Genomic DNA, 13656 nt, shown 5'->3' with positions numbered 1-13656 from the left:
TTGTTCATCAGTCAATGAAATTTCTTCACTGCATGCAGGTACAGCAGGGAGTGAAGAAATCAAATGGCATGTTGGCCTCAATAACAAGAGGAGTTGAGTATAGGAGCAAAGAGGTCCTTCTGAAGACGTACAGGGCCCTAGTGAGACCACACCTGGCGTATGGTGTGCAGTTTTGGTCTCCCAATTTGAGGAAGGACATTCTTGCTATTGAGGGAATGCAGCATAGGTTTACCAGTTTAATTTCTGGGATGGCGGGACTGTCATATGCTGAGAGAATGAAGCGCCTGGGCTTGTATACTCTGGAATTAGAAGGACGAGAGGGATCTTATTGAAAACATAGAAGATTATCAAGGGTTCGGACACATCAAAGGCAAGAAACATATTCCCGATGTTGGGGGAGTCCAGAACCAGGGGCCACAGTTTAAGAATAAAGGGTAAGCAATTTGGAACGGAGATGAGGAATTACTTTTTCACACAGAGAGTTGTGAGTCTGTGGAATTCTCTGCCTCAGAGGGCGTGGAGGCCGGATCACTGGAGCTAGACAGAGCTCTTAAAGATAGCGGGGTCAAGGGATATGCGGAGAAGGCAGGAACGGGGTACTGATTGTGGATGATCAGCCATGATCACATTGAATGGCGGTGCTGGCTCGAAGGGCTTACTCCTGCACCTATTGTCTATAATCTTTCCTCTATCGGAAGAACCTGCCAATATTTGATATTACCCTACATGGACAAGCCAAGAGGCTGTACAATGCTCTGTAAGATAAAGAATTGCTGAGTTGCTGATTATTGGGATATAAGTAATGTGATTGAACATTACATCTTTGTGTGGAACATCAGGAGCTTAGTGGTCTGTATTGTCATACTCGGAACCTGTTCACCCACACCCTCCTGGTGAAATAAAGACTACTGCATTTTTACTAACTTTTGTATTGTTATCTGTTTGAAACGAATCGGACTTTAACAGGGTGATCTGTATAAAAGGGACAGGTTGTACCAAAACTGGAGGGGGACCAACATCCTAGCGGGAAGGTTTGCTAATGCTACACGGGACATTTTAAACTAGATTGGGAGTGGGGTGGGATCTAGTGGAGGACAGAGGCACAGGAGAGGCTAGAAGATGGCTTGGAGCGTGGTGTGGGAAAGGTTAATGGACAGGATAAGCAAAAAGCCGGATAGTGAGGAAGGAGGGTTGGTTTAAACTGCACATATTTTAATGCAAGGGGCTTGACAGGTAAGGCAGATGAGCTTAGGGTGTGGATAGGTACGAGCGATTGGGACATTGTAGCCATGTGTGAAACCTGGTTAAGGGAGGGGCAGGACTGGCGGCTCAATGTTCCGGGGTACTTCAGGAGAGACGGGGGTGAGGAAAAAAGGAGGGGGATTTGCATTGTTGGTTAAGGAGGATGTCACGGCTGTGTACAGAGGTAACATTACGGACGGTTCGTCTAGTGAGGCTATATGGGTGGAGCTGAGGAACAAAGGGATGATCACCTTGTTGGGGGTGTACTACAGACCCCCGAATAAGTCAACGGGAATTAGAAGAGCAAATGTGCCAGGAGCTGGCAGACAGCTCTAGGTCAAATAAGGTTGTTGTAGTGGGGGATTTCAACTTTCCGAATCTAGACTGGGAAAATCATAGCGTGAAGAGTTTAGACAGGGTGCAATTCCTCAAAAGTGTTCAGAAGAGTTTTCTTAAGCAGTATGTGGAAGCCCCCACATGTAAGAGGGCAACGCTGGATCTAGTATTGGGAAAGACAAGTTAATATGTAAGGAGCCTTTTGGGACAAGTTACCACAGTTCAATTAGGTTTAAGATAGTTATGGATCGGGACGGAGAGGGTCCACGTGTTAAAATGCTCAACTTTGAGGGTATGAGAGAAGGTCTTGCTCAAGTTGATTTGAGGGGTAAGGACCATCGGAAAAGCGGGATGTTTTTAAAAGTGTTCTGAAGAGAGCTCAGGATGTGTACGTCCCTGTTCGAGTGAAAGGCAAAGCAGGCAAACGTAAGGAAGCTTGGATGACGAGGGAAATTGAGACGTTAGTCAAAAACAAGAAGGATGCATGGGACAGGTATAGACCGGTTTCACCAGGGCCCTGTACAACTGCAGAAGGACCTCTGACCTCTTTGCTCCAATATTCAACTCCTCTTGTTATGAAGGCCAACATGCCATTCACTTCTTCACTGCCTGCTGTACCTGCATGCATGCACTTTCAGTGACTGATAAACAAGGACACCCAGATCTCATTGTACTTCCCCTTTTCCTAACTTGACACCATTCAGGTAATAATCTGCCTTCCTGTTCTTGCAACCAAAGTGGTTAACCTCACATTTATTTACATTAAACTGCATCTGCCATGCATCTGCCCATTCGCCCAACCTGTCCAAGTCACCCTGCATCCTCAAAGCATCCTCCTCACAGTTCACACTGCCACCCAGCTCCAGCTCTGTGTCATCTGTAAATTTGCTAATGTTACTTTTAATCCCTTCATCTAAATCATTAATGTATATTGTAAATAGCTGCGGTCCCAGCACTGAGCCTTGTGGTGCCCCACTAGTCAGTGTCTGCCATTCTGAAAGGGACCCGTTAATCCCTACTCTGTTTTTCTGTCTGCCAACCAATTTTCTATCCATGTCAGCACTCTACCCCCAATACCATGTGCCCTAATTTTGCCCACTAATCTCCTATGTGGGACCTTATCCAAGGCTTTCTGAAAGTCCAAGTGCACTACATCCACGGGCTCTCCCTTGTCCATTTTCATTGTTACATCCTCAAAAAATTCCAGATTAGTCAAGCATGATTTCCCCTTCGTAAATCCATGCAGACTCGGACCGATCCTGTTACTGCTATCCAAATGTGCCGCTATTTCATCTTTTATAATTGACTCCAGCATCTTCCCCACTACTGATGTCAGGCTAACTGGTCTTTAATTCCCTGTTTTCTCTCTCCCGCCTTTCTTAAAAAGTGGGATAACATTAGCTACCCTCCAATCCATGGGAACTGATCCTGAATCTATACAACATTGGAAAATGATCATCAATGTGACCATCAGGCCCTGGGGATTTATCAGCCTTCTGTCCCATCAGTCTACCCAACATCATTTCCTGCCTAATGTGGATCTCCTTCAGTTCCTCCATCACCCTAGATCCTCTGGCCACTAGTACATCAGTGCATGTACATCAGGGAGATTGTTTGTATCTTCCTTAGTGAAGATGGATCCAAAGTACCTGTTCAACATCTGCCATTTCCTTGTTCCCCATAATAAATTCACCTGTTTCAGTCTTCAAGGGTCTTTACTATCCTCCTTTATATTCTTGGATAACTTACCTTCGTACCTCATCTTTTCTCCCCGTATTGCTTTTTTAGTTATCTTATGTTGATCTTTAAAAGTTACTCAATCCTCTGGCTTCCTGCTCATCTTTGCTATGTTATACATCTCTTTTATTTTAATACCGTCCTTGACGTCTCTTGTCAGCCACGGTCGCCCCTTATTGCCCTTGGAATCTTTCTTCTTCTTTGGAATGAACTGATCCTGCACCTTCTGTATTATTCCCAGAAATACCTGCCATTGTTGTTTCACTGTCACCCCTGCTAGTGTATCTTTCCAGTCAACTTTGGCCGGCTTCTACCTCATGGCTCCATAGTCCCCAATACTGACAATTTCGATTTTCCCTTCTCCCTCTCAAATTGTAGATTAAAACAATGGTCACTACCTCCTAATGACTCCTTTACCTTGAGTTCCCTTATCAAATCCAGTTCATTACACAACACTAAATCCAGAATTGCCTTCTCCCTGGTAGGCTCCAGTACAAGCTGCTCTCAGAATCCATCACGGAGGCACTCCACAAACTCCCTTTCTTGGGTTTCAGTACCAACCTGATTTTTCCAGTCTACCTGCATGTTGAAATCTCCCATAACAACCGTAGCATTACCTTTGCAACATGCCAATTTTAACTCTTGATTCAACTTGCACCCAATATCCAGGCTCCTGTTTGGGGACCTGTAGATAACTCCCATTGGGGTATTTTTACCCTTACAATTCCTCAGTTCTATCCATACTACATCTCCTGATTCTATGTCACCCCTCGCAAGGGACTGAATTTCATTCCTCACCAACAGAGCTACCCCACCCCCACTGCCCACCTGTCTGTCTTTTCGATAGGATGTATAGCCTTGAATATTCAGTTCCCAGCCCTGGTCCTCTTGCAGCCATGTCTCTGTAATTCCTACAACTTCATACTTGCCAATTTCTAACTGAGCCTCAAGCTCATCCACTTTATTTCTTATACTTTGTAATCCATTACTCCCCTCACCTTTCACATCGATTCCTATTTCACTTGGCCATAGTCTCCTGTCCCTTCCTGAGCTGTCTGCTCCGTTAATTCTGGTGTCTTTCTTAACTTTTCTTATACTCTCTTTACCTTTAACTCCATCCTTATATTTCCAATTTGTCTCCTTCCCCCCCACTATTTAGTTTAAACCCACCCGTGTAACAATGGCAAACCTGCCTGCCAGAATGCAGGTTCCCCTCCTGTTAAGGTCCAACCCGTCCTTTTTGTATAAATCACCCTTCCCCCATAACAGATCACAGTAGTCTAAGAATCTAAATCCCTGCTTCCCGCACCAGCTCCTCAGTCACACATTCAGATCCCCTATCGCCCTGTTCCTGCCCTCACCAGCACGAGGAACTGGAAGCAAACTGGAAATAACCACCCTGAAGGTCCTGCTTTACAGCCTTCTACTGAGTCTCTGAAGTCACGCTGCAGAAGGTCTTCTTCCCAACGTCATTTGTGCCGAAAAGACAATCCCAAAAGATTTTATAAATACATTAGAGGGAAAAGGGAAGCGAGAGCGAGAGAGAGAGAGAGAGAGAGAGAGAGAGAGAGTGGGACCTCTCAGGAATAAAAGCGGTCACCTCTGTTTGGAACCACAGGAGATGGGCAAGGTCCTCAATGAGTATATCTTCTCTGTATTTTTTAAGGAGAAAAACAGTAGGACGGAGGAAATTGGAGCAGTCGCTGGAAGTGTCATGAGCGCAGTCAGGGTTACCGTCGAGGAAGTACTGAAGGTACTGTCGTGTTTGAAGATAGACAAATCTCCGGGGCCTGAGCAGATATATCTGAGGACATTGCAGGAAACTAGAGAGGAAATTGCGGGGCTGGTTGAAATGTATGAGTTGTCCTTAAATACAGGAGTGGTGCCAGAGGATTGGAGGGTGGCAAATGTTGTGCCTCTTTCCTAGAAGGGGTGCAGGAAAAATGCTGTGAACTATAGGCCGGTGAGCTTAACATCTGTAGTTGGTAAGTTACTGGAGAGTATTCTGAGGGATAGGATATACAGGCATTTGGATGGGCAAGGACTGATTAGGGACAGTCAGCATGGTTTTGTATGTGGGAGGTCGTGTCTCACAAATCTGATTTGATTTTTTTGAAGACGCGAGCAAAAAGATTGATGAAGGCAGAGCTGTAGATGTTGTGTATATGGACTTCAGTAAGGCGTTCGACAAGGTGCCGCATGGTAGGCTGCTCTGGAAGGATAGACAGGGCTGCCAACTCTCACGCTTTGAGCGTGAGACTCACGCCCTCAAGCAAACTCTCACGCAGATCAGAAATTTCTCACGCTCAGTGGTGAGCAATTTTGTGATCAACGAAAATTTAAAAACTCGGATAAACTGCATGGTCCGCGGGTGTTGGAGCAGGGGCTGCGGGAGGGATGGGAGCAGAACCAGCAGCGGGAACAGATGCGGGGTGCCAGGACTTGCGAGTATTTGCGGCGCTGTTGAGTGTTTGCGGGGCTGACGCTGCAGCTCCGGCCATGGAGCACTCGGACAGTGCAAGAGTCCCGGGCCGCGGAGCCGTCGGAAGCGTTGTGCCGCTGCCGCGAGAGTCTCTGTGCCGAAGGGAGAGACTCTCAAAGGGAGGTGGAGAGAGAGGGGAAGGAGACAGGGAGACAGTGGGGGGAGAGAGAGAGGGGGGTGAGAGGAGAGAGACAGAGGGGGCGTGAATGGAGAGAGAGAGAGAAGAGGGAGAGGTAGGAGAGAGAGGGGGAGAGTGAGGTGGGAGGGGGGGAGAGAGGGAAGAGAGAGAGAGGGGTGAGGGAAGAAAGAGGGGGTGGAGAGGGTAGGAGAGAATGGGAGAGAGAGGGGGAAGAGAGAGGGGTGGTAAAAGAGAGGGAGAGAGGGGGAAGAGAGAGAGATGGGGGAGAGTGAGATGGGAGGGAGAAATGGGAGAGGGGGGAAGGGAGAGCGAGAGAGGAGAGTGTGTAGAGAGGGAGAGATAGAGGGAGAAAGAGAGAGAGGGGGGGAGAGGGGGAAGAGGGGGAGAGAGAAGAAAGAGGGGGAGAGAGAGAGTGAGAGTGGGGAGTTGGGGGAAAGAGTTAGGGGAGAGAGGGGGGAGAGGGGACGAGAGAGGGGGAGAGTGAGGTGGGAGGGAGAGAGGGGGAAGAGAGAGAGGGGAAGAGAGGAAAGAGGGGGGGAGAGAGTTAGGGGAGAGGGGACGAGAGGGGACGAGAGAGGTGGGAGGGAGAGAGAGGGGAGGAGAGGAGAGAGAGAGAGGGAGAGAGGAGAGAGAGGGAAAGTGAGAGGGGTGAGACAGGGGAGAGAGGAGAGAGAGAGGGGGAGGAGAGAGAGGGGGAGGGGAGAGAGAGAGGGTGGTTGAGAGGAGAGAGAGCGGAAGAGGGGGAGAGAGGGATGAGTGAGGTGGGAGAGAGAGAGATGGAGAGAGAGGGGAGAGAGAGAGGGGGGGGGCAGTAGAGGGGGATAGAGAGGCAGGGCTGCCAACTCCCATGCATTGAGCATGAGAATCACGCATTTCACCAAATTCTCACGCTGATCACAAATTTCTCTCGCTCTGTTGCGAGAAATTCTGTGATCAACGAAAATTTCAAAACTCATATCAACTGCATGGGCCGCGGGTGTTGGAAGCGGAAGCAGCGGCGGGGACAGATGCGGACGGGGAGCGGGGCTGGCGAGTGTTTGCCGGGCTGGCGAATCGCTCACTGCAGCTCCGGCCATGGAGCAGCCTCAGTGCAATAGTCCCGGGCCGTCGGAGGCGTCGAAGCGTTGCGCCACCGCCGTGAGAGTCTCTGTGCCGAATTCACCCAGGTGATCGGCATGGATCAGGCTGCGGTTCGGTGCATCCTGGAGGACAACCAGTGGCTGCTGGAAGTAAGTACCAAGCACTGGGTAGATACGGTGGAAGATAGTGGACTTCAAATGGGGGTGGTTGGTGAAAGCATCCTGCTTGCCTGCTAGATTTTCACTTACTGTAACTGCAGAAAAAATGTTCCCGATGTTGGGGGCGCTCAGAACCATGGGTCACAGTTTAAGAATAAAGGGGGGGTCAGTTAGGACTGAGATGAGTACAAACTTTCTTTACGCAGAGAGTTATGAATCTGTGGAATTCTCTGCCACAGAAGGCAGTGCAGGCCAATTCACTGGATGTTTTCAAGAGAGAGTTACATTTAGTTCTTGGGGCTAACGACATCAAGGGATATGGGGAAAAAACAGGAAAGAGGTACTGATTTTAGATGAATAGCCATGATCATATTGAATGGCAGTGCTGGCTCGAAGGGCAGATGGCCTATTCCTGCACCTATTTTCTATGTTTCTATGCTTACTCTATGGGATAGATTATTGCCATTACTCTATGAGTATATGGCAATAAAACTCGATCACTTGATTTTGAAGCATTCATGCATGGTGGAGGTATAATGTAGTCAGTGATACAGTGTGAAAACAGGCCCTTCGGTGCAACTTGGCCACACCCGCCAACATGTCCCAGCTACACCACCTGCTTTTGGTCCATACCTCCAAACCTGTCCTATCCATGTATCAGTCTAACTTTTTCTTAAATGTTGGGATGGTCCCTGCCTCAACTACCTCCTCTGGCAGCTTGTTCCATACACCCATCACCCTTTGTGTGGATAAAGTTACCCCTTTAAAAAGTTACCTCTTAAAAATACTTCGTACAAAAAACATTGAAATTATACTTCTACAGTGCACTAAAACATGATTTTAATACATCAAATTTCAAAAAGTTCCTACCCTGGGAGGGGGAACACCCTTCTTCCACACTCTCTCCCCACTCAGTTGCTACACTCCCTCACCGGGTACCCCCAAGGCCAGTGATCAGTGATCGCACAGCCTCCCCCCTTTCAAAAACGCTCCAATCCAATTTAAAGCATATATATTGCATTCAAGTGTAAGTTAAAAGACTCACTACAGTATGCACCATATTGCACAATTTCAAGCTGAAAAATGCAAATGTTTCGTACCAATGGTCGCTATACTCCCTCTGGCTTGGTCTCTCGCAATTTCTCACTCCCAACTCTCACCCAATGTTGGCAGCCCTGGGATAGATCTCATGGGATCCAAGGAGAGATAGCTGAATGGATAGCAAATTCGTCCATGGAAGGAAGCAGAGGGTGATGGTGGAAGGTTGCTTCTCAGAATGGAGGCCTGTGACTAGTGGTGTGCCACAGGGTTCGGTGCTGGGCCCATTACTGTTTCTCATCTACATCAATGATTTGGATGAGAACATACAGGGTAAGATTAGCAAGTTTGCTGATGATACAAAAGTTAGTGGTTTTGCAGATAGTGAAGATGGTTGTGAACGATCGCAGCAGGATCTGGATCGATTGGCCAGGTGGCCAGAGGAATGGTTGATGGAATTTAATACAGAGAAGTGTGAGGTGTTGCATTTGGGACGCCGAACAAGGGCAGGAGCTACACAGTGAATGGTAGGCCTCTGGGTAGTGTTGTAGAGCAGAGGGATTTAGGAATACAGGTGCATGGTTCCATGAAGGTCGAGTCGCAGGTAGATAAGGTGGTGAAAAAAGGCAATTGGCACTTTGGCCTTCATAAGTCAGAGTATTGAGTATAGAAGTTGGGAGGTCATGTTGCAGTTGTATAAGACTCGGTGAGACCGCATTTAGAGTATTGTGTTCAGTTCTGGGCACCATGTTATAGAAAGGTATTGTCAAGCTTGAAAGGGCTCAGAAAAGATTTACGAGGATGTTGCCAGGACTAGAGGGTGTGAGCTATAGGGAGAGGTTGAGTAGGCTAGGCCTCTATTCCATGGAGTGTAGGAGGATGTGGGGAGATCTTATAGAGCTATACAAAATCATGAGAGGAATAGATCGGGTAGATACACAGAGTCTTTTACCCAATGTAGGGAAATCAAGGACCAGAGGACATAGGTTCAAGGTGAAGGGGAAAAGATATAATAGGAATCCGAGAGGTAACTTTTTCCACTTAGATGGTGGTGGGTGTATGGAACAAGCTGCCAGAGGAGGTAGTTGAGGCTGGGACTATCCCATTTTTTAAGAAACAGTTGGACAGGTACATGGATAGGACTGTCTGAAGAAGGGTTTCGGCCCGAAACGTTGCCTATTTCCTTCGCTCCATAGATGCTGCTGCACCCGCTGAGTTTCTCCAGCTTTTTTTTGTGTACCATGGATAGGACAAGTTTGGAGGGTTATGGATCAAGCGCAGGCAAGTGGGACTAGTGAAGCTGGGATATTGTTGGCTGGTGTGGGCGAGTTGGGCCGAAGGGCCTGTTTCCACACTGTGTTATTCTATGTAATTATATGTAGGCATAGACAGGGTAGACAGTCAGAACCTTTTTCAATGAAGGAAATGTCAAATACTAGAGGGCATAGCTTTAAGGTGAGAGGGACAAAGATTTTATTTTACACATTTGGTGAATGCCAAGAATGTGCTGCCAGGCTTCGTGTTGGAGGCAGAAATGAAAGTATAATTCAAGAGGCTTTTAGATGGGAACATGAATATGCAGGGAATGGAAGGATATGCAGCTCAGTGGAAGAGTTGCTGCCTTGGAGCGCCAGAAACCCGGGTTCGATCCTGACTGTACAGTCTGTACATTCTCCGTGACCATGTGGACTTCCTCTGGGTGCTCTACTTTCCTCCCACATCCCAGACATGCAAATTTGTAGGTTAATTGGTCTTCTGTAAATTGGTCCTAGTATGTTGGGTGTGAAATTTGGATAACATAGAACTAGTGTAAAGGTGATTGTTGGTCGGTGTGGACGTAGAGTGTCGTGGATACTCTTTCCCCCACTATTATCTAAATGGTGGCCGATTAGGAAAAGGGGAGATGCAGCGAGACCTGGGTGTCATGGTACACCAGTCATTGAAAGTAGGCATGCAGGTGCAGCAGGCAGTGAAGAAAGCGAATGGTATGTTAGCTTTCATAGCAAAAGGATTTGAGTATAGGAGCAGGGAGGTTCTACTGCAGTTGTACAGGGTCATGGTGAGACCACACCTGGAGTATTGCGTACAGTTTTGGTCTCCAAATCTGAGGAAGGACATTATTGCTAAAGAGGGAGTGCAGAGAAGGTTCACCAGACTGATTCCTGGGATGTCAGGACTGTCTTATGAAGAAAGACTGGATAGACTTGGTTTATACTCTCTAGAATTTAGGAGATTGAGAGGGGATCTTATAGAAACGCACAAAATTTTTAAGCGGTTGGACAGGATAGATGCAGGAAGATTGTTCCCGATGTTGGGGAAGTCCAGGACAAGGGGTCACAGCTTAAGGATAAGGGGGAAATCCTTTAAAACCGAGATGAGAAAAACTTTTTTCACACAGAGAGTGGTGAATCTCTGGAACTCTCTGCCACAGAGGGTAGTTGAGGCCAGTTCATTGGCTATATTTAAGAGGGAGTTAGATGTGGCCCTTGTGGCTAAGGGGATCAGAGGGTATGGAGAGAAGGCAGGTACGGGATACTGAGTTGGATGATCAGCCATGATCACATTGAATGGCGGTGCAGGCTCGAAGGGCTGAATGGCCTACTCCTGCACCTAATTTCTATGTTTCTATACTGTATCTCTAAACGAAACTTAAAAATCTAGATAGGTGGATCAGGTGCAGTCAGAGGAACTTGGCATCATAATGGGCAAGGACATTGAGCGCTCAGGGCCTGCTCCTGCTCATCAGGTGCTCTATGTTCTATTTCTGTATCTATTTACTTCCTTATGAAATTAATTACAACAAGAATTTCAGGAACAGCTCAACTCCAATCTTTCTCCTCATAAAAATGAGGTGTAAACAACCTGCCACCATCTGCTGAATGCTTTGAAGCTCATAGTGGGAAAGGCATAGAATCGTACAACATATTGGTGGGGGACACCAACAACATTGCCTGGCCAGGCCGACCGTCCAACTCTGACCCAGTGGCACCACCAGGACACCCAGACTTTTACGGGCCAAGTTAACATTCTACATTAACAACTTTGGGTGTGAATCAAATGGCACCAGAACATGCCCATTCTTGTGTACTGCCTTAGTGTAATCTACTATCCCTACACTCTTGCACTTGAGTATGATCATAGTAACAGTTTGATTGAACTGATTGCAAGAAAGAAATGTCACTGCACCTAGTTACACTTTGACAATAAATTACGGATACAGGCCCAACTTGCCCATGCCGACCAAAGTATTCCATCTAAGCTCGTCCCATTTGCTCATCTGATGTAATGTTTTCTTGTCTTGCTAAGACAGTACTCATGGATATTTAACTCAGACTACCCAGTCAGACTTGGCAATGACAAACAAATTGCGTGAGAAGGGTGCTACAATACCTGCACTGCCCTTGCCTCCAGCAAAGGGCTTGCCGGTGGCAGCAGGTCGCTTCATTGTCTTCTGATTTGGAGGCTTTTGATTTGTTGACTGGTTCGCTGGCGGCTTCTGGTTAGAATTCTTAGCAGGCGGCATCTTCTGGATTTTCCGTTTGGGGATGGCCTTGCGTGGGAAGGGTTGCTGTGGGCTGGGATGCTTGGGGCTCAGCCGGGCCTTGTGTGGGCTCGGGCGCCTGGGTCTGGGCCTGTGGGGACTGGTCCGCCTTGGGCTTGACCGTGACCTGTGGGGGCTGGTTCTTCTGGGACTGGACCTGGATCGGTGTGGGCTGGTTCGTCTGGGGCTGGACCTGGATCGGTATGGGCTGATGCGCCTGGGGCTCATTCGTCTCGGGCTCGAGCGTCTCGGGCTGCTTCTGTGAGGGCTCATTCGACGTGGGCTCAAATGCATCGGGCTTATCCGTGCTGAACTGAAGGAAGCAGCAGCCTGGTCTGCGGCCACTGTTTCTTTCTCTTTCTTGACAAGGTCCTCTCTGTAGGTGAATTAAAAAAAGTGACTTTACAAGAATTATGTATTGAAACTTCTAATGAAATCTGATTTTTCACAAATTTAACAGCACAAGATGTCATAACAGCACATTTATAAAGTGTCAACATCAAACCAGGACGGTGCTTTCAGTCAATTGTAGGGCTCTTTAGAATTTTGTATAACTGAGGGGCCAGGTAAAAGTACATAGCTCACTAATAAGTGGCATCCCAGATAGACAGGGAGCTGAAGGCAGCTTTTGGCACGTTTCCATTCATCAGTCAGGGAACTAAGCATAGGAGACACAGGTCTGAATGAAAGATACCGAATGGATACAGGTCCTTCAGCCCACCCAGTCCATGTCGAACATTAATCACCTGTTCACGCTTGCTAAGAATGTTAGCATTCATAGCAAAAGGATTTGAGTATAGGAGCAGGAAGGTTCTACTGCAGTTGTACAGGGTCTTGGTGAGACCACACCTGGAGTATTGCGTACAGTTTTGGTCTCCTAATCTGAGGAAAGACATTCTTGCCATAGAGGGAGTACAGAGAAGGTTCACCAGACTGATTCCTGGGATGTCAGGACTTTCATATGAAGAAAGAATGGATAGACTCGGTTTGTACTCGCTAGAATTTAGAAAATTGAGGGGGGATCTTATAGAAACTTCCAAAATTCTTAAGGGGTTGGACAGGCTAGATGCAGGAAGATTGTTCCCGATGTTGGGGAAGTCCAGAACAAGGGGTCACAGTTTAAGGATAAGGGGGAAATCTTTTAGGACCGAGATGAGGAAAACATTTTTCACACAGAGAGTGGTGAATCTCTGGAATTCTCTGCCACAGAAGGTAGTTGAGGCCAGTTCATTGGGTATATTTAAGAGGGAGTTAGATGTGGCCCTTGTGGCTAAAGGGATCAGGGGGTATGGAGAGAAGGCAGGTACAGGATACTGAGTTGAATGATCAGCCATGATCATATTGAATGGCGGTGCAGGCTCGAAGGGCCGAATGGCCTACTCCTGCACCTATTTTCTATGTCTAGTCCTACGTTATCACACTTTCACATCCATTCCCTACACACTAGGAGAAAAATACAGAGGCTAATTAATCTAATGATCCGCACGTCTTTGGGATGTGGGAGGAAACCCCTGTAGTCAGAGAGTATGTGCGAATTCCACACAGACTGCACCCGAGGGCAGGATCAAACCTAGATCTCTGGTGATGGGCGGCAGGACCTCTACCCATCGGGTTACATTGCTCTTGACACCAGATACTGGAGACGTAAGGGAAAAAAACAAAATGCTGGAGGGAATGAGCGAGTCAGATAACCTACAAATGTTCATGTCTTTGGGATGTGGAACTGCACCCAGAGGAAACCCACGTGGTCACGGAAAATGTACAGACTGCGCTGTCAGGTTTGAACCCGGGTTTCTGGTGCTTTAGGGCAGCTGGATCAGTTCCTGTGGATTGGAGGGTAGCTAATACTATCCCACTTTGATAAGGTTCCACATAGGAGATTCGTGGGCAAAATTAGAGCATA

The 13656-nt window shown here is 47.4% G+C and overlaps 1 protein-coding gene across 1 annotated transcript in view; it reads right to left on the bottom strand.

Moving 5' to 3' along the window:
* The window catches only part of znf638 (zinc finger protein 638), a 135269-nt gene that overhangs the window by 69577 nt on the left and 52036 nt on the right, over nucleotides 1-13656 (bottom strand). Inside the window, exon 6 of the mRNA XM_033035696.1 lies at nucleotides 11603-12129. Within this exon, the coding sequence (XP_032891587.1) occupies nucleotides 11603-12129 (527 nt within the window). The remainder of the gene's footprint in view (nucleotides 1-11602; nucleotides 12130-13656) is intronic.

This window comes from Amblyraja radiata, chromosome 1 (genome assembly GCF_010909765.2).
Source record: "Amblyraja radiata isolate CabotCenter1 chromosome 1, sAmbRad1.1.pri, whole genome shotgun sequence".
In the NCBI taxonomy this organism is placed as follows: domain Eukaryota; kingdom Metazoa; phylum Chordata; class Chondrichthyes; order Rajiformes; family Rajidae; genus Amblyraja; species Amblyraja radiata.
This window is presented reverse-complemented; position numbering and strand designations above follow the sequence as displayed.